The sequence below is a fragment of the Phodopus roborovskii genome, unplaced genomic scaffold, assembly GCF_943737965.1.
Source record: "Phodopus roborovskii unplaced genomic scaffold, PHOROB, whole genome shotgun sequence".
Lineage (NCBI taxonomy): Eukaryota > Metazoa > Chordata > Mammalia > Rodentia > Cricetidae > Phodopus > Phodopus roborovskii.
Genome location: NW_026126629.1, coordinates 5,022,826 through 5,049,799, shown reverse-complemented (window position 1 = coordinate 5,049,799; position 26,974 = coordinate 5,022,826). Strand labels below are relative to the sequence as shown.

The 26,974-nt window shown below is 44.1% G+C and overlaps 1 protein-coding gene across 3 annotated transcripts in view; it reads left to right on the top strand.

Annotated features, from left to right (window-relative positions):
• Rarb (retinoic acid receptor beta) overlaps positions 1–26,974 on the top strand; it is a 327,357-nt gene that overhangs the window by 244,963 nt on the left and 55,420 nt on the right. For all 3 annotated transcript variants that reach the window (XM_051206800.1, XM_051206801.1, XM_051206803.1), the window contains exon 3: positions 8,032–8,173. In XM_051206800.1, coding sequence (XP_051062757.1) covers positions 8,032–8,173 — 142 coding nt within the window. The remainder of the gene's footprint in view (positions 1–8,031; positions 8,174–26,974) is intronic.

Below are 26,974 nucleotides of genomic sequence, written 5' to 3'. Positions count from 1 at the left end.
TCACTGGCTTCTTGCCCTGTTCTAATTTAAAAGCCTGACAATAGATGGGTAACTATGGGATGCACTGTGGGAGAACACTAAGCAACTGACCCATGTAATTCAGAAAATAGATGTCTTTGGTTGGTTTAAAGTAAATTCTGCAGTCCAGAATCAAGAGTGTTCTGTGAACCCAGTAAATTCTTTCATTTTCGAAGGTGTTTTACCCTATGCTGTAGGTTTTCTTCATCGTCAAACTCTCAAGAGTCATCTTTAGAACAGGTACCCTGTTGTACTAGAGTTCTTGGGACAATCCATTTGCTGCTCTGCCCTGCATCCTTGGCTTTCTTTTGAAATTATTCTGCATTTGGGTGGCTTCCAAGAAGAGTCAGGGACATCCAGAGGTCACTAGTAAGCATCTGCACCCTCCAGGAGTTTTACCTTGTTACCCTAGTCTTGGGAAGAAAACTTTATGCAACTATGGAAAAGTTTAGTGTGCTTGCTCCTCCCCCTGCCATTGGCCTCCAAGAGTCCTCTAGGCAGGAAATAGAGCCCAAAGTAAAACTGCATTGAACAACATCTGAGAGAGAGCCTTGCCCTCCTGGTCCTTGCTGGGGTAATGGAATTTCTCAGAGTTATCTCAAGGGAATACAGGGGAGTCAGGATGACTGTGGGTTCTACTTAATTATATCTGAGCCACAGTCTTTTAACAGCCATAAGGTCAGGCAGAGGAGCCCTGAGCTCAGGAGAGAGAAGGCCCAGGACACCCTGGAAATGTCTCTCTAAAGACATTCTGCAGCATGAGCCTGTACAGACACCATGCGACCACACGTTCACAACCCACCCCACCTTTAAAGATTAGCTGTTTTGATAAGCAGGCTCGGACTTCTGACTAGTCACAAACTTTGAAGACTGCTATGTGTCCACTAGAACAAGATTATGATACTTAAACATTCATGAGGCCTCATCATCTACAAACATTGTATTACCCATTGTCATACTTTGAGGGAAATGCACTTTTTTATACCTAACTTAAAATATTTGATCCAATTGGGTCATCTCTCCTAATCATAAAATTTTTTTTTGGTTTGGTGTTTGCTTTTGTTTTAATGAATTACCCGGCAGCCTTTCTTCAACTGGATCCTGTTGCCCTATAATAAACTTCATTGTGAGCCTAGGCATTAACTCTGTGCCCTTCTTGGGATGGTCAGACTCCAGCAGTGTGAGCCTTGCTCACCACCGATGCAAGTTCAGGCTCTTGACCAAGAGCAGAGGCAGCCTTCTCATATCCAATTACAGTGAGTTTTAATTAACTGGGGGGTTAGAGGAACTGAGTGTGATGGCCCCTGGCCTAGGGGAAGTTGATCACTTAGGGACCCTCACCTGACAGGGACAAGGAAACTGCTTTAATCTGGTCTTCCAGAAACATTAGACTACAGTGTTCTGCCTGTGTCGGCCAGCACAGCCTTCCCTAAAACGAGCTTTGGATGCCTCTAAAGTAGTGTTTTCCTCTATGTTAAGTGTGCTCTAGGCATGTCTGGTGAAGTGTGCCAGATGAGGACAAGTGCAACTTACACAAGAAGTTCTTTGTGAGGATATGTGAGCCATCACCATGAGTAGTGGACCAGCTGCACTTCTAGAAACCATATCTGCTGCTCACGGAGCTCTTCCACTCACCTCATTTTGCTATCCATTCGTGTTTACTAAATTCCCAGCCTGGGACCAAGTCCTGGTGGGGAGTTATTGATGTATTTAAAAATAAGCAAACATTCCTAAGCCCATCCTTCTGGGACAACTGTGCTTTCTTCTGTGGAACAGGGATCAGATCCTGTGTTATTCTGTCTTCTAGCCACAGGCAATTCCAACACTGGCTGGCTTGGCGTCTTTGCCTGAGATCCATGCCCACTGCCTCAAAAGGAAACTCCATTTTCCTCTCTCCTCCTCCCTCTCACATGTTTTCAGAGGAGTGGATAGGTCTTCGGGTGAATCCCTGCCCAGATGCTGTCATAAATGGGCTTTCACCCACCGACTGTGTTTTCCGTTTGTTTAAAGCAACATGCTTCCTGGTCTTGAAACCTTGCTTCCCACAGTGGCCAGGGGATTATTCCACAGTACCCTCCTGCTGGTGGCAGGTCTGGGAATAGGAACCGTTGCCTGTTGCCCTTAGCAACCCATACATGACCTGGGTGGACACCCTATTACTCTTGGATTGAGATGGACTTGGAATCTTTTCCTTTTAATGACAGAACAAAATACACATGGTTCCTGGATCTTTCCTTTTCCTTTGGACTTCACATGGTATAGAAATTAACTGGGCCACAGCTCAGCTCACACGCCCGAGTTTGTTCTACTTCATTTCTGTTGCTGTGATAAAATGCTGTGACAAGAAGGAACCCAGGGGATAAAGGCTTATTTCAGCTGACAGTCTCATAACAGTTCATCATTTCAGGGAAGTCAAGACAGCAAGAACATAAAACAGCTAATCATACCACGCCCATAGTCAAGGATGGCGACATGATTTCATGGATGTTTAGTGCTCAGCACATTCGCCACACTTAGTTCAGGTCCCTCGGCTAGGGAATGGTATTACCCACAGTGGCCTGAGTCTTCCCAGATCTGTTAACAGTCAAGACAACCCCCTACAGACGTGCCTGGTCTAGACAATCTCTCACTGAGGCCTCTTCCCAGGAGACTGTGGGGTGGATCCAGTTAACAAATAAAACCAACCACCATAGTGTCCCGTACTTTGTGGGTGACATTTTCCTGATCCAGTACTAGACTGCCTTTCCGAAAAACAAAAAATAAAGGTTTTGCTTAGTGCCATTCTTAAGCCATCATAATGTATACCACACATCTAAGCCAGGTTTGTCAGCAGCAAAGCTAGCAACAGCTCACTCTCAGAATAGCACAGTGTCATTCTTCACAAGCAATTATGTGTGTTGATCAAACTCAAGCCAGTGATGGCACCACTACCTCTGAGTAAGAATTTCCTAGCTGTGGTCTGACCAGCCAAGGCCAGCTCAGGTATTAGATACGTGTTTTGGTGCCCAGATCCCAACAGTCACTTAATGAAAAAAAAAAATAACTGTATGCTGAAGTCACCAACTCCCAATTCCCTCAGCAGTTTTAGCAAGCCATAAGTCTGATCCTGGCCTCTGTGCATGGAAGAATACAGTGCCTCTCTAGTCCATGCTTGGCAGGCCTTCAAGGCCTGCTCAAGCCTGAACACCCACCCCTTTTCTACTGTCTCCTGCCATTCACACTGTGCTCCCACCCCATGCCTGCTGCTCCAGAGAGTGCTCCGGGAGAATACCTGCTACTCACACCCTACCCCTTCTCCAGAGCCCAGATAAAGTGGCGTGCCCCTCCAGTTTATTAGGATCCCATTGCTTTCATTTACTCAGTCAGAATTTTATTATTACCAACTACGTGCTGAATACCAGGCCGCTCTTTCTCATGACCTGCTCCTCCTAAAGTTCTTACCATACTCAGTGTCTTAGCTGCGGTCCTATGTAAGGGTCTTACCACAGGCTCTGTAGCACCTTTAACAGACATCACTTGTCATAATTTCTTGTAGATTGTCTTATTATTTTTGTTTTGTTTGTTTGCTGCTGCGACAAAGTACCCAGACAACAAGGGAGAAAGGGTTTGTTGTGGCCTATAGCTCCAGAGGGATATAGTCCATCATGGTGGGGAAACATGGCTAAGTAAGGCAAGGGAGTCATGGCAACAGAAACAAGAGGCCGGTCACACTGAGTCTATGCTCAGAAAGCATCCAGAGAAGATGAAGTGGGGCCTGGCTGTGCAAGTCCCAAGCCTGCCCTAGTGACATACTTCTTTCACCATGGCTTCTCTCACTAGAGCGTCCAGAGCCTTTCCAAAGAGCACCACCAGATGGGGACCAAGTGTTCAAACATACAAATCCATAGGGAACATTCTTTATTCAACCCACAACACAGACCGAGAAATAACTGGGACACACATAGCCTCACCATCCACGCCAGCTGATTGACATGAAGTTACTGGATCAGGGACTGGTGAATGAACACAGAAGCAGCTCCTGCAACTGCTTCCCTAAGTGCATCCCTAAGAATGCAAAGATTGGCAGTGCTGCTCTTTCCAATTTGAGGATTTTGAGAATCCATATTTTAATTGCAATGTGTGTGTGTGTGTGTGTGTGAGAGAGAGAGAGAGAGAGAGAGAGAGAGAGAGAGAGAGAGAGAGAGAGAGAGAGAGAGAGTTCTCCCATAAGGAAACAGGGTTTCCTAATAACAAGAGTGATCTATCACTCAGCAAGCTCTTGTTAAATGGGACATGTGCTGTGGTTGATTCAATGTTCGCCTAAGTCTTGTTCACAGATGAGGCAGTAGCCAGTTCAGAATTAACTGAGGCCTTGACAAGGGTCACAGAGTGGTAGACTCAGAACTCAGATCTGTACAGACTGAACTAAAGCTTACTTCACAACTGTAGACAAGTTTAAAACAGCCTCTGTTGGAGACAGTGAGCACTGTTAACCATGACAGCCTCTGAAGGCAGAGAGGAAAGGCAAGGCCTATGGATGGGGGCTCTGGAGCCACGATACGGAAATGCCTGAAGAGAGAAGGTGGCCCAACTTCACATGGCAAAATATGAAGAGAGGAGACTGGTATTCATTTCCACGTTATTTGTGGGTAAGCAAGTTCAAGCTACTTGGTCCACTAAGGGAATTTGTCATTTTAGATATGGGAGTATAGGAGGGTATTTGACTATCTTTTGTTTTAAGTAGTTTCCACACTGCAGATAATAGAAGTGAGTCAGAACGATGGTCTTCCATAGCCCACCGGTGAGATGGAAATCATCTAGCAGGTTTTGAGCACTCTCACTGTGGTTAACAAATGACACTGGAGTGCTTGGTGTCCTTTAAGCTTCTAGCTAGTATAGAATCCACCACTCTTGCTCACACTGGTGAAAGTCGTCTCTGGTACAGTGATGCATTTGTAACCCAGGATGGGGCAGCTGGAGGAGACCATGGCAGTACATCCTCCAGTCTCTGGCTGAAGGGCTGAGAGCCCAGCTGTACAAGGCTGTGACTTGCTTAGGTCACAGGGACAGTGAGGAAGTTACTGGCAGGGCCTTGGCTCCCAAAGCAGGGCATCCTCTCTACTGTATCTAACCTCTACTTTCTCCAGATGTAACCAGGTCCTTCATCTTCTCATGTTCAGCTTTTTTGGTATTTTCTCTATAGATGTCTACCATTTACTTGCTTCAAGAACTATTATATGTGGACTTCTAAAGCCCCCATGTTTTAAATCCAAGTCCAATCATATGAGGTCTTTCATTTTGAGTTAGACATAAATGTGGTTTTAAATCACATTGAATCACATAAGAAGCATGTGTTGCCTCAGAATTCCTCAAAAATTAAAAAAAAAAAAACTTCAGTAAATGTTGATGTGCCCCTGGTATTCACTCAGATCCCATTTCATAAAGGAATAGGATGATTAGGGCACCATACCTTCTGTAGACTTACTAACCATGGGGTATGAGTTTCCATCTGAATATTGGCTCACTCTGAATATTGGCTCACTGGATATTCTATGTTTATGGTGCTGGCTTCCCAGTCAGGCCAGAGATAAAACAATTCCATCTTAAGCAACATTAAAGTAAGTGGGAAGTCAGCCTCTAGGAAATCATTAAAGCATCAGTTGCCTGGGCCTCTGCCCTCATTCACATACATTACCAGAAGCTGAGGTCTCTAGCACGGGTGAAGTTTATGCCACACCGGAGGCTGGCAGTAAGGGAAGGTGGAGATGTGGGTGACACAAAACTCCATGTGAATCACAGACAGTCTCTGTTTACTCAACACACAGATCAAAATACCTCCCAGCATGTATCATAGTCAGCAAGGGGTCTGCCATGCTGGGGATGATTTCCTGAAACTGAGACCCTGCTGACACCCAGCCAAAGCCTGATCTGGAAAACCAATAAGTCGTATTTAGTTTCTGTCACTGTTTGTGAGCCACACTGATGGGTAATTAGTGATGTATAAGGTTCTGTGGTTCTCTCGTTTCCCTTGAATGTCCTAGTGTTGTTTTCCTTGCTCCATAGTCACTAAACATTTGCTGAACTGAATATTTGGTTTGAAATAAAGGGAAAGGGCACCTGTATCTCCCTGACTCTTTTGTTCCTCTCACACACAAAGACTATCTCCTTCCATCATGTTCTTCCTGGTCTGGGAGCAATGAAAGAGTGTTTTTTTTTTTTTTTTTTTTTTATGTTGAGTTGATACCTCTGGGAACCAGTGATCCCACGCAGGGTTCTGAAAAGGGTGTTCTGACTCAGAAGCCACACTTCTCAGGTTCAAGGATACTTGTAACCTCTTGTTTTATATTCTGAGCATTCTTGCAGCACCAGAGGTGGAAAAATAAACCATGTTTACCTGGAAAATGTATGTGTCTGGGCTACTGACAGCATGCCAATCGCAAACCAGATTTCTAGGCATTTACAGTTAACCCATGCCAGCAACAATGTGTTTATTTAGATTCTAGACTCCTAGGGCACACATGTGAAAAGCCTAAACAACGTGCATTCCATGAGTGCTCTTGGCTCTTGAGTTGAGCACTGGAGGTTGTTAGTTGGGCTCCTGCAGTGGTAATTGACTACAGGCAAGGTTGTGCTCACACGGGGAGACTTGTGCTCTGCTCAACATATTTCCTACATTCAGGAGAATGGCTGTAGAGTGGCTGTAAATCCCACAGCAACTGGTAGGGTAGAGCTCCACACTTTTAATGCTCAAAGCACCAGTTTTCTACCAGGCAATTAGGAGAGAGCAAAGATGGTAGAGAAGCATTTATCACCTGCGACTTCCTCACAATAATTAGAACAAGCAACACTGCCTCCATTAACCATGTCCTCAAAGCTGTCTGGTAGGAATTGGGAGACAGAGAAGAAACGAGATCCGTGCTTTTGAGCCCAAAGCCTGCTTACTTTCATGAGTGTTTTGCACAATTCAGGATATATTGCTGCTCTCATCAAAGTATTCTCCAGAAGTTAAAAAAAAAATGATAAATCACTTAGAAAATACATGTGAAAAAAACAAATACAAATTTGATTTATTAATGAGGAGAGTAGATGGCAAAGCTTGTTCAAAGGATGAAATGAGGGAAATGTAGATAGGTGGTAGGTGAGGAAGTAGACAGATATATGATAAGTGGTGACAGATACATCAACATGTCTGCTGAAAGCAAAAAGAAATGATTGCCAAATCAGAGGCAGATTTCACTGATGCCCCCCCCCCCTGCAAGGCAATATAACAATATTCCCAAGGGTTGTTTTTCCTTGGGCAGAAATTCTCCATGCTTAAACTGGACTTTTAAAAGATTACCATCTTTCTATAACATCTTCAGAGAAAGGGGTGTCTGCTGTGTTGGACAAAGCTATTCTGATGTGATGTTAAAAAAATCTGTTATTGTTTTTAGTTTGGGATATTATACATTGGCTTTGTATATTAAACCATTATCTTTACGGTTATGATATAGAGCTAAATGCAGAAACTATCCAGTAGAAGACTACTTAGAAGGTCCTAACTCTTGCATGATGTGTACAATGTCTTTGGCAAATATTATGCCTCGGACTCCGGCTTCCTTAGTAATGGGTTCCCCTGAAGCTGGCCAGCCAAAGAGCCAGTTAAGCTAACTAAGCCTGTACAGGTTCTAGTTCTGCCTGATGCTTTCCAAGCAAATCAGCTTGGTATTTGTTTTACTAAGACACTGACAGTCATCTCTAGTTTTCACTAAAATGGTCTTTGAGGCTTACCAACGAGAGAGGTAAGAAGAAGGTGTCAGAGTCCTTTCGGAACTACAGTCAATTGTGAGCTGCTAGACGTGAGTACTGGGCATAGAACCTCTGTCCTCTGCGAGAGCAAAACATGCTCTTGGCCGCTACGTCATTTCTCCAGACCTAGGTTTGAGGTTTTTGAAGCCATCCCTTTATCAGCAGCCAGAGCCCACAGTGCATCCCGGGATGGGTTTTGGTCTTTCCTAAAGCTAGCTGTTTATCTGCTCATCTTCTTGCTTGCAGGGCTTTTTCCGCCGAAGTATTCAGAAGAACATGATCTACACTTGCCACCGAGATAAGAACTGTGTTATTAACAAAGTCACCAGGAACCGATGTCAGTACTGTCGTCTGCAGAAGTGCTTTGAAGTGGGAATGTCCAAAGAGTGTAAGTGGGGTCTCAAGCATGAGCGCTCCCCCGTGTACCTTATCTGAAAGAATGTTCAAAGAGTGTAACTGGGATCTCAAGCATGAGCGCTCCCCTGTGTACCTTATCTGTAAGTGTATTTGCTCAGCTTCTAGGGTCAAATCATGAAGAATGTTAACATGTGACATTCAGATGGGGCACTAACGGGGTGCTGTCATGGCCAGGTGTAAACAGAGATAACATGAAAATGAGGTAACCATGAAGATTTCCTAATCAAGCTTGAATGATAGCTGGTGAAAACCAGGTCATAGGTGTTGTAGCTGCATGTTCTAGAGGGGTTCCTGACTCAGTAGGGCTCCAGAGCTGATAGCCATTGCAGCCATGCACTTCTCTCTACCCCCATCCTGACAGGGAATAAGGGCTTCTGTATGCGGATGAATGAGATGAAAAGTTAGAATGCTAGTGAAGTATGAATTGTCTGTTTGTAGATGGGAGATGTGGTATACATTTGTTTTAGAAGGAACATTTGGGCGTTGGGGACACTGACATTTTTCTCAAGTTGGGTTAGCTTTTCTCTTCTAAGCCATTCCTTCCCAACAAGAATAATTTAAAAAAATCTTTAAATAAATTAAAAATTGCTTATTGGGTCATATACATCTGATAACAGGGAGCTGACTGTCTATGTATTAATGTAAAGGAATGTCATAGATACAGATTTTTTAATTATATTTTCTTGTTGATGCTTTTACACAGAAAAGCCAGCAAGCCTAACACATCATTAGGATGTATTCCAGGTGAATGGCTTGGGTAGTATGCTGAAAAAAAAAAGCAAAAACAAACAAACAAACAAACAAAAAACCATAGGGATGTGTCCCAGGTAAATGACCTGGGCAGCAGGCCTAAGATGTCCCAGGCATGTGTCCCAAGTGAGATATGGATGGCATTGCTACTTTATCATTCCTATCATCATCCTAGAGTATGTTGAAGACTCACTGTAGATGAGTCACTCGGCAAGATGCTAGTCAGAGACCCCGGGATGCCTCTGTCCTCCAAAAACATGGGACAAGAAGCCAGGTACCTATATGTGATTTTACTGTGCATCAGAAGAGCTGTGCTTTTGTTGGAAATTTGATCCAGGAAATATAGCCCTAAGGAGAAGCCTGGACTAAGGAAAGGAGCGCCAGTGGCTAGTAGCACTACTCCAAGGGTGCCTGGCTTCTTCTGCTACTGATACCTCATTGCTTGGGGGGTTCTATTCTTTGGGATTGTGGTTAACACAGGTAATCTTATGCCAGCTAACTGTCCAGCCCAGCCATAGTGCTCAGTTTACTGCATGTACCTAGACCAGTCCCAAGAGAGACAATTCAAAACTCATTCTTAGAACATTGGGACAGATCATTTCCAACGCATGTGGACAAGAAACTATGTAAGCACAATGAGAAATAACTTGTAGGAAAAAGTGGGCCTTCTAATTAATGGAAAAGCAGATGACAGAAAGCAAGCTCTTGACAGCAGCTTTGGGCGGCATGCCAGCCAAACCTATGCCCTCTGCCTCCACATGATGTCCCTTGGTGCTAATGGGACTCATGTTCATACGTGAGTCCCCAGGAATAAGTATAGGCTGGACAGCCAGTGTAAAGAGTTGTGTGTGCACCGTTCCCTCTGGCAGCTCTTTCTATGGGGAACAGATCATGTGGACACTCTTTATCCAGCCACTTGATCTATCCAGAACCCTGAGCTAGGGAGTAACTAGAGAGCAGGAAATGTAGAGCTGTGAGGCTGATGCTCAGTTATCTTAGGACTGACCTTTCACCCCTGCTGGGAAAAGCCTGCTAACCGGAAATGACCACACTATTTACATAAGTGACACCTGGAGGTTCACCCGATGTTCTTTTTTTTGGTTTGACACCCATGCCATATTATTTACCTGGGTAACACTTGACAGGTCACTGGTCCTGTTGCCATGGAGGTCACATGAATTTCTCTGGGAAGATGTCAACTCAGATTATAAGTCAGATGTGAACTTGGGGAAAATCAGTAGTTTCCTATTTATTTTGTGTGGCTTGAAGACCAGTTTCCTGCTTGTATTAATTAAAACCCATATCCGGCTTCCCTGTCAAAATTGGCAGCTTAGTTGGCAATTAAAAAAAAAAATAATGTTTATATCCACAGGAAAACCCCAGCTTCAACTCTCAAGGAACTTATCACCTTAATTAGATTTGAAAATATAGAAATGGGAAGAAAATGGAATCATTATGTTCAACTACACCAAAATAAATATATTTTTCTTAGAGAAAATTGGAGATGAAGTAAGTACTTGGTATACAGAAATTGAGAGTCTAATATTTTTAAAGCTGAAACAGAAGGAAGCAGACAAATATGAGAGTTGTAATCAATCATCCCACACCATACATAATGAAGGGGAGTCCAGGAGTAATAGAAGCTTTTGGAATGGTAGAACTGAAAAAGGATCTTGGGGATTGGTTTCACGTGATTGACACCTAAGCACACCAACACCCAAAAGGATCAGCAGGTCATGCCAGCAATCCCTTCCTGTGGAAGCAAGTCTGCAGTTCAAGTCTGCCTCTTCTCCTCACCTGATTTCTTGACAACTTTGATACCCATGTTCAGCTCTCACCATGGAGCTTGTGGATTTATTAGAAATACTAGGCAAGATGCTACCCAGTGGAAGTGCCTGAGATATGGCCAGTGTCCTCCAAGGGTGTGGAGCAAAATGCCAGTCACCACCCCATCCATAATCCTGTTGTAAGTTGCAAGAGATGTTAAGAACCTTGGATTTTTGTATGTAGAAAATAGAGCTGTGAAGCCCGAATGTCACTTGAATGAAAGTGACAGATATGTGCTGAGTCGGCACATATCACCGAAAGATCCACGTGTGTCACTGACTCACAGGGCTTGTGTTCCTTTTTCTTCACAAAATGGCTGTGTGCTGTCATCACCTTCCTGCTTGGGAAGCCATTCCCTGTGACTGACAAAAATGGTCACTAGCAGCTCCAGGCTTGCCTTCTTGGAAGAAGAGGGGAGAAGGAGAGAGAAGGGAGGGAGGGAGATAGGTGGGTAGGGAAGGAGGGAGAAAGGGAGGGAGGAAGGGAGGGAGGGAGGGACACATAGCTGTGTGTTGTCACTGGCATATGCCATATGTCAGCCCCTCAAACCCAGGACTGAGGTTTATTCTCCCCAAGTAAGTAGACCAAAATCACAGAGAAAGTATCCCCTAGCATGTAATAAAAGAAGATAGGAGTGAGCAGTGTAGCTCAGTGGGAAAGCCCTTGTCTAGCATCCCTGAGACACTGGATTCATCCCCAGAACTGACACCACATCTTGTCTTCTACAGACATCAAATTCCATAGTGATAATCCCAGACCACCCTTCAGTTCTTCATTCTGATTTTCTCTCTTCTTTCTTTTTTTCCTTTTTTGAGTCTGGGTCTCACGTAGCCCATACCTGCCGCGTACTCACTATAGTGCTAAAATGGTCTTAAGCTCAAGACCTTCCTTCCTTTATCTTCAGAGTGCTGTACCTGTCCACCATGCCTGCTCTTCTTTTTCTTCATGTTTGGTGAGGACCAGAGAAATCTTAAGAATAATGTTAAGTGGTAGCTAACTCAAGCATTTTCTACATACTAGATATTGCATTAACAGCTTTTTATTTCCTACCATAATTTTGTTATGCAAAATGATGAGTTTCACAATAGCATTTTTCTGAATTATCATATACTTTGTTTATGCTTTCTCTCTTTCTCTGTCTTTCTCTCTCTCTGTCTCTGTCTCTGTCTCTCTCTCTCTCTCTCTCTCTCTCTCTCTCTCTCACACACACACACACACACACACACACACACACACACACACTGCATTCTTTTGCCCCTGGTCTGCCTCCTACTGGTTCCCTCCCTTTTCCTACAGAGTCTCTCTTTGGGCTGAAAAGATGGCTCAGTGGTTGAGAGTTAGAGAAATGTTCTTGTGAAGGACACAATTCAGTTCCCAGCATCTCTGTCAGGGTGGCTCACAAATGCTTAGAACTCTGCCACCGGTGTTCTAGTGCCTTCTTCTGGCCTGCATATGCACCTGTACTCATGAGGGCAAACCTATTCTCTCTCACACACACATGACTTTAAAAGTAGATCAATTTTAAATAGCCTCTCTTTTACTTGTATGCCATAGATAGATAGAGATAAAGAAAAGCATGGTTGTGGTTGTTTTTTTCTGAGTCTGGCTTATTCTAAAACGGTGATGTCCAATTTCATCCGTTTTCCTGTAAAACTCTATTGTTTGTATAAACTCTGCCTTTTTATCCAATTATCTGCTCATTGCTGATTGTCACGAAGGCTGCTGTGTATGTTGGCTAATGTGAATACCTCTTTCTATCCCACTGGTCCTTACCACAGCTCTAGGACACACATTCCTTAAAACCCTCCCTCCTTTTATTCTTGTGGCAACTGAAATTCTGGGAAATTAATCGTTGAACCCAGGGTAACACAGTTGATGGGGAACAGTGCTGGAATTTAGAGGAAAGACCTTCTACATTTTATTCCTTATTGCTTTATCAGTGTGTATGGTGTGTGTGCGGCACACATGTGGTGTGCCCATACACACACACACACACACACACACACACACACACACACACACACGTACACCTGTCATGGCTCATGAGTGGAAGGCAGAGGACAATTAATAGGAGTCAGTTCTCTCCTTTACCGCATAGGTACCAGATATCAAACTCCAATTGTCAGGCTTGATGGCTAGCACCTTTACCCAAGTCCTCTCACTGGCCATAGTAGAAGTAGTTTGATTATAGCGTCTATATTCAAAGTGAAATATATACTGCATGCCATAAAAGGCTGCTTTTGAAACTCTGAATTACTTTTTCTACTCTGTTTTATTGCCAGTGGTTAATAAAAGAATCAGCACACTGCTTGATCTATATTAAAGATGTATTCCCTAGAATACCATGTGAAAATTTAATTCTGATACATCAAATTTGATTTTAAATGTATAAAGGGATTTGCTAGTAAAAAGTACTCTGTAGTCCACTGAAGCATTGGGGTTGTGTCTACAGCCTTCCTGTGCTAGATATTACAGGATCTTGTGTTTTCTGGGGGCTTTGCAGGCTGAGATGCCTTTTTGCAGCCGTCTTCCTGAGCATGGAATTTGCTAGTGCTAATGGGGAGTGAGAAGAATTGATTTTCAGCAGCCATTCTAAAAGTGCTACAAAAGTTTATAAAGACTCTGAGAAGGAAAAGGGGCACCAAGCTGCAGGAAGAGCTCCTGGTGGGCTCAGAAGGATGCCAAGGCCTTAACTAATGCAAGAAATATGGAAAAACAGCATACACACCAGGGTCCTTGCCTATCCTCAGCACCGCTGTAAGAATGGCCAGCCTGAGCTACCTAGCTATTAATGTATAGCGATTTATGGGCTAGCCTGGGACACTGTGTGAGACCCTGTCTTGAGAAAGACAAGTGGTGAGTAAAGGATGACTGCAAAGAGAAGTCAGATAAGCTTCAGATATGGAGAAGCAGCTAATTGTCCCCCAAGGTGACAGATTCGACATGATGACTTGGCACTGCCCTTGCCATGACCACAGAACAAGTTTTACTGGCAGATTGTGTACATGAGTCCAAGTGAATAGTTCAGAGTTTCAAGCCAAAGCTTTTTCTAAATTTATTTTGTTTTAGGAAAAGCACATCACAGTCCAGGCCCTTTACTTTTTGTAGATTAGGTCATGACTTTGTATGGGATGGGCTCTAGCAGCTTACTCCCTCCTGTCAGTCCAAACTGCTTCCCTGGGTGGAGCAGGCTGAAGCTCCAGCTGAACCCACGTGTCCTCTCCCTCTCTGTGGCTTCCTCTTCTCATCACTTTTCTTCACCCACATCAGGAAGCCGCCTCTGCCCTTTTGTGTGCTCACTCCACACAATAATTCTCTGGGCAAGAGTCTTGCCCTTAACTTGCTTGTTTCCAGTGATGCCCACAGCATGCTGGCTGACACTGTAGACTCATATGGCAGGTCACAACTGTCTGTAACTCTGTTTCCAAGGGATACTCTTGCACAGACATACATGTGGGCAAAATACCAATGCAAATAAATAAATAAATAAATATTTTTTAAAAAAGAACTTAAAATTTTAGAAAATATTTTTGACTATGTAGGCTGGGACATCTTAGAACCTGTCAAGTTGGCACTGTGTAGTCCAGGGAAGTGTGAGCAAGGGATTCTGGTTATTGTCTACCCACTTCCACCTGTTCACCTTACCATGATAGGCCAGCCACTTAGAGTGGCTGTCCTGTGCCAAGCACAGCCACTCTGTCACATCAGCTTGTGCTTCTTGCTAGACACAGGCTCCAACCGTGCTGACCAATGCTATAAACCTGAGCCTGTGTTGGCCTAAGTCCTCCCCCACTGAACTCCATCCTGTGGTTATGACCTTCCTCTTGGAAGACCCCTGAGACCATCCCATGCCTTCCCATAGTACTTAGCATATACCTCCACAAGCCCCATACTTCACTGCATTTCTGTGTGAGGCTTCCCACCTTGTTTATAAACTCTGGAAAAATCACTTCTCTGCCTCTTGGTCTCAACCAAGTGAAGCTCGTATACATCCAGAATATAATTTCCCCCATTTCCATCTCTTAACCCCTTTTACCCGACAAACTCTTTCCCAGAAAGTCCTTCTCCTACTTTCACACCTTTGGGTACATGAGTGTGACCAATGCATCACTTGCTGTCTTTAATTATGGCTGCTTTCATGAGCATGGGGGGAGGGTGTATCTGCTTGAATAAGCGTAGCTTACCAGTGGCCAACTACTGACAAATATGCCTCCTCCTTTCCCAGCCACCATTAAGGGCCTTTTGCTCCTTAGAGAAGGGTGGAAAACTTATGAGCCCTTCCCCCACGAGTGATGGAGTGTTGATGGCCCAGACTTGTATAGAACTTTTGCAGGCAATCTCCTCTGCTGCTGGGATGCTGTGAGTTTCCAGGCATAGCAGCCATGCCAGGCCTAGAAGTTAGCCAGCTTTCACAGCGTACCTCCCTGCATCCTCAAGCTCTCACATTTTTTTCCATCCCTCTTCAGAAGTGTTTGCTGGACCTTGGAGTGGGTGGTAGCTATGTATTTTGGGCTGAGCACTGATGAGTCACTTATTCTCAGCACTGTGGCTTAATTTTAGAGATAACCTTTACCTCCTCTCTGGCTTTACTTGCTGTAAAGTTGTCCAATACAAACGAACTCCAGGTGGTATCTGTTCAGTCAGCGTTCCCCTGTCTGTTAGGGGCCAGAGTGGAGCAGAGGACAGTTCCTACATCTGCCTCTTTTCTGTGTCTTCCCCCAGGGTCTCATTAGACAGAGAAAAAAGTATTGAGCTAAGTGGGCCCCATGCAGAACTTAGCCCTTCCTAGCCAGGGCAACTCAGGTAGGAAAATGTGGGCCTGCACCAAATCTCCATAACAAACTGTCCAAGGACTGGGGAGGGGACCCTGAACATCCGGCTCAGGAGGTCATGAGGTAAACCAAAGAAGAATCAAGCAGAACTGTGACTTTCTTTCACGCTGAGGTTGGGGGATCAGTAGTGGGCCGAGATGCTCTGGCTCATGGAGGGCTTTTCATTCAGAGACCCCTGCCTCATGTCATGCTGACCAAACAGACTCACAGATAGTCCCCAAACTGTTACATTTCTGCTTTTCTTACTTAAAATTACAGGCTGCGGGTTGATGGGGACTACCTCTTTGGATGAATTCATGAGGTCATGTTTAGGTGGCCTATGCTCTTATATAGGGAGCTAAATGTCCTTTCTCTCTCTCTCTCTCTCTCTCTCTCTCTCTCTCTCTCTTTCTCTCTCAAGCTTTTTTTAGTGCTATGTCACAGTGGATTTTTGGTACATTTTTCTTTTCATTCTGTGGCAGTTTCATGTATGAATTTATAGAAAGAGCTATTGAATAATCTTTAAATTTAAGAGTCCCTAAACACTCATTGACCCCTTCTCATTTGAGACATGTTGAACTTAAAGACGCCCCCTTACAAACTCTCTAAATCCTGAGGCATACATACAATATGACCATCCCCTCCAACAATGCCTCCTTGATGAACTTCTCAAAACATCCCAGTCCTGACCCTGTGCTGTTCACATTAAAACTGACCCTCACTCATCCCAGGCACGGCCACCTTCACTTTCCTCGTGTGCCCACTGGCTCCCCTGCTGAATTATACAGGCCTAATAACAAGGAAATTCCCATGGTAAGTTTCCCTGTGTACTCAGGAATTTCCATAAAAAGCCATCATCAGGGCGGGTAATGTCTTTCTAATTTTAGTTTATTTCCTCATTCATCCTGCCTTGCCACCCAGCTTGTAACCGCCTCTGCAGATCTGCTACTCTAGCGACGAGCCATTACTAACCCTCACCTTTTGCACCATGGTCAGTTAGAATGAAAGGGGATCAGAGTCTCTCAGGTAGTGGGGAACCTACCACCACCCTCCACTTTCATCTCAATTGGCACCTTCCCTTTCCCTCAACAGGCCTGCCATTACCTCCCTCCTCCCAACCACATCCTGTCCACATTTGGTCCTCCTCCTCGGGACTGCTTGTGCAGTCAGCTACTTGAGAAACCCACAGGGGAGGACATTAATGCAGCCTGGTGCTCTGTACCTTCTCTGAAACATGGCCTCCTGGGATTGTGGGTCATCCAGTGTAGGACAAAGGCCAGATAGGGGGACTCTGTGCTCTGAGTCCTCGTTGCTGTAACCAAATATTTGACAGGAAGCAATTCATTGGAGGAAGGGATTATTTTGGCTCACAGTCTAAGAGGATAGACTCCATCATGGCAGGAAAGCCATGTGAAGGAAGCAGCTATGGCCTAGGATGGTGGGAATGTGAGGCAGACTGCTCGCATCTGAACAGATCGGAAGGCAGGACCAGGATGCTGGCATTCAGCCGCTGTAATGAGTGGTTCTTCATCCCAGCAGGGTCCCGCCATCCTTGAGAGCCCCAAATAAACACACAAGACTTAATTATAAAACTGTTGGCCTGTGGCTTGGGCTTCTTATTGGCTGGCTCTGTCTTAATCATTAGCTCATTTCTGTTAAACTATGTATTTACATATGATCTTGGTTTATCAGAGAATGCCAGACCTGAAACTCCTTTGCCTGCTACATGGCGACTGATGCTGGCAGGCTGTGCTGCCTACCTTCCCCAAACATCTCCTCCTTTCATAATCCTGCCTATCTTCCTGCCTCATTGGCCATTGGCCCAGCAGTGTTTTATTCATCAATGAGAAACATGTGCAGAAGGACATCCCTCATCAAGCCGCCTTTCTCTTTTTCCCCTTTAAAGCGAGTATGGAATTCCTGTCACGGTGGCACTGCCCACCTGCACCTTAGACAACCCAGTCCACACCAGCCCAGAGGTGTGCCTCTGAAATTATTCCACACCCAGCTGTAAATTAACATTTCTGTCCTGCCCAGTGCTGCAGCTGTTTAGTCCCAAATGAGCACACAGAAGCTTGTGTTAATTACAAACTGTTTGGTGGGTGGCTCGGGCTTCTTACTGGCTAGCTCTCTCTTAATGATTAACCCATTTCCACGAATCTATGTATCTCCGTGTGATCTTGGCTTACCGGAGAATGCCCAGGTGTGCTATCTTCCTGGTAGCTACATGGCTTCTCCTTGAGTCCACCTACTTCCTTTATCTCTGTTTGGATTTCCTTTCTGGCTAAATCCTGCCTGGCTATTGGCCAAAATTCATTCATGAACCAATAAGAGAAATGTATATTCCCAGCATACAGAGGGACATCCCTCCACCACCACCCCCAGGCAAGGTGACAGCAAGTTAACAGTCACACTTCCTGAAGCCACACTGGTGGTTTCTAATGCCTGGGATTCTTCTGTCCATACTTCACTTCTCTGGTGATGCAATTTCTGGCATGCTCTTCTCTGATATCCCATCCACATGTGGGATTTAAAAATCACCAGATTACCACTGTGGTGCTTCTACCACAGTCTATTCACACAGCACCCTAACTTAAGAACAGTGAACTGGCCTGGGAGAGCTTCAGGGTCCATAGTGAGTGACTCCCTGTGCAGTACTCGTGCGAGCTTTCAGTTTCCTTAATTAATGCCTCTCTACTCTCTCCTGCTCTCACCAACTTGGCCGGGCAGCCAACTCAGCTGAGACTAGTTGGATCCACTTCAGAGGAGACTTTCTTAAGTGCCAGAAAGTAAATATTTTAGGCTTGGCAGGACCCTTGCAGTCCCTTGTGACATGAGTGTGGCTTTCTTTCAACTTCTTTATTTACAAAAACAAGCTATTGATCTGAAAAAATCTGGTCTTCTTTTTTCTATTTATGGCAAATGATATTACTTCCCTCTTTGTAGTGGCAATATATACACTTCCTCTGCATTTTCTTTAAGTGACAAGTAAATAAAGACAGTTGAAGACAAAAATCCTAAGAAGTGTGGCTCTGTGAAATACCATGACAATGGTGCTGGAAAGATTAATATATGAGAAGTCCCGGTTTAAATATTGAAACATTCTGGAGCAGGAGGCTGTAATTCTGCAGTTGCTGGCTGTTTCCCCACAGGGCCACCTCTGTATTGCAGAGCCTTCTTCATCTCCAGAGCAATGAGGTCTTGCAAGGTTTATGTGTATGCATTTGTGTCTGTGTTCATATATATATATATATATATATATATATATATATATATATATATATATCCACCCATGTGTGTCTGGGCACATGTGCACATTCAGGTGTACATGAATATGGAGGCTAGGGGTTGATGTTGATGTCTTCCTCAATTGCTCTCTACCTTATTTTTGAGGTAAGATCCATCACTGCACTTGGAGCCTGCCGTCTGACTAGACTGACTGGATAGTGAGCTACAGGGATATTCCTAGGAGCATGTCCCCAGCATTGGGGTTGCATTTATGTGGCACTGTCACTGTATAGGTGAGTGCTGGTGATCAAATTCAGCTCCTTATACACACAGCAAGTCCATGGCCCTCTGAGCCTTCTCTCTGGCCCAGGTCTTATTGTTGATCCTCAGGATTTGGTCTCATGCTCACATAAGCAAGGGTCATGAGTGGATGCTTATGTGCAGGAACTGAGCATCAGGCAAGTTGTTGATGGAATGTGTGACCAGTAAGGGACATCCAGTTGCAGTGTACCTCTAACTCCCCAGAAACAACCAGGGACTTGGGCAGCCTGGATTCGGGTCTCTGCCCACCACCCAGCTCTGTGTAACCTTGGCAAATTCCTTAATATCTTGGGCTCCAGACTTTGGTTCTTAGTTTACAGCCTGAGGATAAGGATTCCTGTGGCTATAGAGAGAGATAGACTGCAATACAAGGCTGGACACAGGACTTAGCTAAAAGCCAGGTCAATCTTTGGCTCTCCCCACCATGGTGCTAGGTATCCCTGGCCCCCACTGAGGAGTACATTCCATCAGCAGTGTAAGTAACTGCACACAACAGCAAATGCTCTGGCTACCCCATAGGCCAAGTACTCAAAGCAAGAGCTACTCTTAAGTTTGAAATTTGCCCCAGAGTTTCAGCTTTATACCCACAAAGTGAAGTAATAAGTAGTCCCACCCATGTCAGAGCTTCCACCCCAAACCTGCTGATACCGTGTCAGGACTGACAGCCCATCATGGCCCACAGATCAATTACAAATGTCTCCACATGAGAAGAGCCCAGCACAGCCAGAAGAACTCAGTCTTGTTGTCACCCCGCTGCCACATGCCATGCAGCCATAACTCAGTGCCCCACACTTGATATAATATCAAGGTCTGTGTGGCAGGATTTCTCCCTGAAATGCCCTTATCCTGCTGTTTCTCTCTGGGCCTTCTCCCCACAATGTGAACCAGTGTCCACACCAGTCAGAGCCATATGCAATGCAACAGGGGACATGTGTGGGTTACTACCTCCTCTCCATGATGTGACATTCAGAATCAGTCTTGTTCTTGAGCCCTGGAGGTGGAAAGGGAGGGAAGAATGGAGGGAGGGAGGACAGGAAGAAGGGTTGTGAAAGAGTAAAACCTCCCCACAGTTGCCACTTGAACCAGATCTAAGCCTGGAAGGTAGGAACGGAGTCTGAGCCTAGCAACTTATACTTGCATAAAATGGAATGAGTTGATCAGAAAGGGTGCTTCCAAATTAGGGATGATGAATCAGGGGCCTTTCTCAAGAGCTGGAGATTTAAATCACAAAGATCTCAAGTAAGAGATACGTTCAGGAGAACTTTAGACTTCACTGGTACACTGGGCTCAGTGTTGTCTTTTCTGTCTCCCCTGGAAGCACTCTTATGAAATGATGTCTTGGTGCCTATTCCATGGTGAGTAGAAGCAGATAAAGCCAATAAATAGATCCCCATAGGAAAAACATACTTCCCTTAAAACTCTGTGTCAACACACATGGATGCATGTGCCCACACATATTATCAAATCTATAATGTGTTTGAATATACTATTATATTATACACTTCTGCTAAGAAATTAGCACCAACTAAACTTGGATACACTACAGAAAAATGGCAGTCAGTTTTGGAGTAAGAGCGGGGGAGAGAGACAAAATATCCACCTTGTAAAAGGAGGGAGCAGCTCATATTCTTGGCTGGAAACACTCTTTTCATCTTAGCTATTTTTTCATTCTGCTCTAAACAGACGTAGATAAAAAACCCAATGCCCAAAGACAACCCTAGCACAGAGAGATGGCTGGGTAAATATGCAAGTGCCTCTAAAATAGCTGGCAGATGGCCTGTGTTTGGAAACAAATGCTTCCATGAAAGTAGCAGCCGGGAGTTCTCCTGTGGCCCCTGGGTTCTGGGTGGTGACGGAAGCGTTATAAGTACTTTCTCCTGTGGCAGTGATTGTGACAGCAATTCTCTGGAGGATGGCTACCTAAATTGCTCAATAAATCTATGTGCAGAGCACAATCTAGAGTATGGCTTCTTGAAGTGACACCACGCTTAGCCCCAGCCCTCCTGCCGCGGCCACTGTAAAACATTGGTTATCTCAGCTTGCTTCTCCCAGCCAGTGTGCCGACTTGAGCAATTGCAGGAAGAGCAGGGGGAGTAGAGGCAGGCATGTTCAGTGTTGGAACCAGGGAAAGCCAGCACCACCCTTGTTCAAGAGAAGGTTCAGCTTCTCCCGAATGCCTTATAATGCATTTTAAGTTTTTGTTTTGTTTTTTAAAAAGAATGTTTATTTTCAAGGTCGTTGGAGAACAGAAATGTTATTGGTATGGGGATATGCACCCACTGTCCATTTTTATTTGTGGGAAGAGAATTGTTCCATGACTTGGTCTGGCCTCTAATAGTGTTTTGATTCTGCAACAATATTTAAATATTAAAACAATGCTAAGAAACTTCACTGCCTCATCAAAATGGAGCTATTTAGAAGTACATTTCCTCAGAAAAGTCCAAAGTGGTTTCCGTCACCAGATGCCTGCAGCCTTAATGATGCCAAGGAGAGAATCAAGTATAAACTGTAGTGAGGAATGGATCCCACTTGGTATGGGGGCAATTTTCAACTAAGTGGAAACTTGGCTGTGGGACTTGTAGACTTTAAACTCTCAGACCCTGCTGCCTAATGTGAACTCCTGGCCCCAGTAACTCATGCTGCTAGTGGTTACTTCAGGCAGGGGCCCATGGTGGCTCCTGCTCGCCTCCCGGACCAGCAGACACTTGGAAACAGCCTTCGCCACAGTCTTCAGGATAACGATGTCCAGGGCTTTAGAAGGCACTAATAAATAGTGTTTTTCAGGTGGCTGTGTGTCCTTAGGATAGCATTACATCACCAGTCAAAAGCTACCCTAGAGAGACCTACAAGACAAGAGCTGGTGAAGGAGGTGTCGGCAGAGTTCTCATTGGTAGCTTGAGGAACTACAAATCAAACGAAGGTTGGGAAACCATTTGGCTTTGTTGTCTAAAGCCAAATAGTATCAGGCGACCAAGAACACTAACTACTCCTAGGTATATAGAAATGAGTGTGTGCACATATACACACATGCACATGTACACTAGCAGCAAGTTTTCCATACCAGTCAGACCTCCGGGCACCCCCATGCATCCCTCAGCTGGAGATGTGGTTGTAAACTGTGGCATGTCAAATAGTGAGTGTGCACAGCAGGGAAAAGAAACAACTTCGAGAATAAGGCAGCCATCATACTGAATGCACAAGTCCAGAAAAGGGGATAAATATTCTCTGACTCTGGGATTGCATTTGTATGAGGATTAAAAAGCAAAATGAATCACTGTCATGGACCTGAGAATAAGGGCATTCAGGAGCCTTGTGGGGAGCTAGACACTGTAGACCTCAGCTAGGTGTTTGGGGGTCACACCTCTGCTACAGAGAAGGGGTTGTGTGGAAGGAGAGGGGAGGGCTGGGTGAGCCATTCCTCCCTGTCCAGAAAGGTGTTAGCTGTGTCTGAGGAACATGCTGTCACCTCACGGAGTTTCTTCTCTCTTTAAATAGTTTCTTCTGGTGCTGTTTGGTGTTGAGGTGGAACCTGGAACCTCACACGTGCAAAGCAAGTTCTCCATCTCCCCTGCCCTTGTTCTCCTGAGACCCAGTCTCCCTGTGTAGCATAGACTAGTGCTGAACTGAAGACGGAGTTTCCGCCCTGTCCCATCCCGCAGCTGATTAATCACAAATAAACACACAGGCTTATATAATTATAAACTGGCCAATAGCTAAGGCTTCTTATTGGCTCTCTGTTAGCTATTAACCCATTTCTATTCATCTGGGTACATTGTCTTGGCTAATCCGTGATGCCTGGTCCTCTTGCTCCCTAGGCAGGTACACGGCATCTCCATTGTGACTCACTCTTGCATTCCTCTTCCCAGAATTCTCCTAGTCTGGTAGCCTTCCCTATACTTCCTGCCTAGCCACATCCTGCCCGTCCATTGGCCGAAACAGCTTTATTCATCAACCAATAAGAGGAACATATATTCACAGCATACAGAAGGACATTCCCCCATCACTGAACTCACAGTTAAGGCTAACCTTGAACTTTCAATCCTCCAGCCTCAGCCTCCCAAGCGCAGGGGGGTATAGGTTGGTGCCCCATATCCTGTTCAGGAGCTGTTTTCATCTCCCTGTCTTTTGCCCTTTGCTATGATTTAAGGCCCTTTCCACTATGATTTAAGGCCCTTTCCACTCGAAGTTTTGAATGATTCAGAATCACCACGTGTGGACTATGATTTGCTCTCTATGCAATGAGTGCAGGTACCAATGGAGGCCAGAGGAGGAAGCTGGACTCACAGGTGGTTGTGAGACATCCAGCATGGGTGTTAGGAACTCAGGTCCTCTACAGGAGCGTTGTATGCTCTAATCCCCGAGTCATGCCTCTAACCCATTTATAAACTCTTTGTATATACTTTTGCATAGATTGATGAATAGTATTGCATTTTATATTTTTGTGCTTCTTACTTTAATTGATGTTTGGGGCATTTTCAGTTTGGATTTATCATGAATAAAGCTGCCATAAACATCTTTGTACCTGATCTATTTTGGGAGGTAGGGGACATAGGTACTTATTTCTTATATGTATATCCAAGAGTAGAATTAGTCAACCATGGGAGACATATGCTAATTTGAATAATTATTGTCACCTAGACTACTGTCATCACCATTTTGCATCTCTCCACTAGTATGAGAATTCTAGTTTTTCCACACCTTGCCAAATTTGGTGTCCGATCTCTTAATATTGGACATTCCATTAGGTGTGCAATTATTGTTCTCATTTGCACTTTCCTGAAGACAGATGATATTACACTTCTTTTTCATCTAAGAAAAGCTCATCCCATCATCATAGGAAAGGTAAATCAAAAGTATGTACAATTCAACCTAGTTTGTAAAATTGCATGGGGCTTAGAAGACATACCTCAAAATATTACATCTTTGTTACATTCTTTTCTCAACTTTCATTCTCTAACTGTAGCACACACTTCCTAGTTGTGTCATATGAAGATATGTCTTAGGACAGAAGATGAGTTTGTTTAATTCTGAGGTAGAATTTCTGTTTTCCTTATTTTCTAATCCTTCATGGAATCTTTTGTCAGTGATTTGGGTGGAAAACTATGCAGAACTGTTTCTGCTCTTGATTCTCTTCTCCTCTAACAAGGACTGTGCCCGTTCCTATACACAGGGATCTTGATATCTAGATGTAACATCCACATTCCTCTGTTGTTCACTGATGTAAAGAAGCCATTGTGACTAGGCTCTTTATAAAGAAAATGGGTTTGGGCACACAAGATGACTCAGTGGGTAAAGGTGTTGTTGTGTAAGCCTGGTGACCAGAGTTTGGCAACCCATGTGAGGTGGAAAGGGAGATAGACTCCACAAGCTGTTTTCTGACCTCCAAACATACACCATGGCCTCTCACACCCCCATACAGATATCACACACACACACACACACACACACACACTATAATGTACATTTCAGACACAGTTATGCCATGCACACACAGAGTTCAGCTGGGGTGGTGACTTTACGACAGATGGCATTGCATCAAAGTAGTGACTCTTACAAGAGGGATCAGCCATATGTCAAGACCAGGAGCCAGAACAAGGGGCCAGACTTGCTATTATAACAACCTTGTTATGAAAACTAAAGGACTCACAAGGACTATGTCAGATCCCCTCTTGTCAGCATCTCCAGTTGCCTGATTAAATACCAGGAGGTCTAGCATTTCTCATGTCACCGCACTGAAGACTGAGCTCTCAATACGGAGGTGGGAATGTATCTAAACCATGCATGACCTATAGCACTGACCTCATTGTAGCAAACTGGGGGCAGTGGCTTCAACCTGATGATCTAACCCGACCCACATATTTTTTAGCAATAAAACACTATTGGGACACAACTGCACATGCTCACTCACGTATCAGCTACTGGTGTTTCCCTTTTATGAAGAGATATAAGGATTTATGATAAAGCTGATAGTCTGCAAAGTCTAAAGCATTTACTATTTGGCTCTTCAAAGAGAAGTTTTCCAACTCCTGCTGCAATCAATTCATTCTCTTTAAATTTTATTTAAATTTAAATCCTAGCTATGAGGATTTAGTTCTATGCCAGATATATATATATATATATATATATATATATATATATATATATATATCTTATAACCACAGCTGCCCCCTCCTGCCCAGTTCACACAAGTTACACAAGTATGCTGGCTGGTTTTGTATGTCAACTTGACACAAACTCATCACAGAGGAAGGAGCCTTAGTTGAGGAACTGTCTCCATGAGATCCAGCTGTAAGGCATTTTCTCAATTAGTGATCATTAGGGGAGGGCCTAAACCATGGTGGGTAGTGCCATCTCTGGGCTGTTGGTCCTGGGTTCTATAAAAAAGCAGGATGAGCAAGCCATGGGGAGCAAGCTAGTATCAGCACCTGCTTCCAGGACCCTGTTCTGTGTGAGTTCCTGTCCTGACTTCCTTCAGTGATGGACACCGATGAGTGTAAGCCAAATAAACTCTTTCCTTCCCAACCTGCTTTTTGGTCATGGTGTTTCATCACAGCAATAGAAGCCCTAACTAAGATAACAGACTTACATACCTTGATGGTACAGTGTGAGAATTCAACATGGACCTTATGATTTCAACTTTGGACTGGACATTTTAAAAATAATTCTCTCCCAGCCTCACTCCGGTGATTTTAGGTGCAAGGAAACTATGGAATTTGTTCTCTCTAAAATGCAGCTCACTCTAGCATCATGTCACTTTTTAGTATAGATGAGAGAGAGTATAGGTACTTGTGGAATAGAACTTTTTCAGATTAAACTGAGTGACTTTGACTAAATGAGCTTGAATTTCTTTTTATTAAAAAATTGATTTTTTTCTCATATAACATGTCCTGGTTATGATTTCCCAACCCTCTTCTCCTCCCAGTTCCGCCCCATCTCAACTCCTATCTGTACTAACCTCTGCATGTCTCTTATTAGAAGATGAAGGCTTCTAAGGGATAATAATAAAATATAGTAAGATAAAATAAAAACTATCACATCAGAGATTGACATGGCAATCAACTGGAAGAAAGGGAGCCCAAGAGAAGTCACAAAAAACAGATTCGCTCATTTACACTCAGGAATTCCAAAAAACATTGAACTAGAAGCCATAATATATACGCAAAGGACCTACAGCATGAAAAGAGAGAACTTATTATTATTATTATTATTATTATTATTATTATTATTATTATTTAAATAACATATTACTTATAATAAAATAATAAGGCTTAAAAAAAAAAAGAAATCACTGACGTGACATCATGAGACAAGGAACCTCCAACAATGTAGTTGGGTTCATTTTCTGTTGTCTATCTACTTCTGGGAATGCAGGCTGCCCTTAAGAGTAGGTTGTCTCCCCAGTGAGACTCCCCTGGAGGAAACAAAAGTCTCATTTGTAAGTGGTTATCAATTGGAGGCTGCATGTGTTCCCTTCTCCTTTCAGTGCCAGGACTCCATCTGGCACCAACCAACTCTTCTGTGCTTGCTGCTTCAGTCTCTGCATTCATCTGAGCTTTGATCATGTTGACTGAGAAGCCCTTGTCCTCCTGGTGTTCTCCATCCCCCCTGGATCTTGCACTCTTACCTCTTCCAAGGTTTCTGAGCCTTGAGGGGAGGGATTGATGGAGACATCCCATTTAGCTCTAAGTGTCCCAAGGCCTCTTGTTCTCTATGTAGTTTGTGCCTCTGTATTTGCTCCCATCTGCTACAAGAGGAAGCTTCTCTGATGATGGCTGAGCAAGTATTATTTGGTTTTCACTTAGGTCCCTGGGATATCTGGTCTCAGGTTCTCGGTC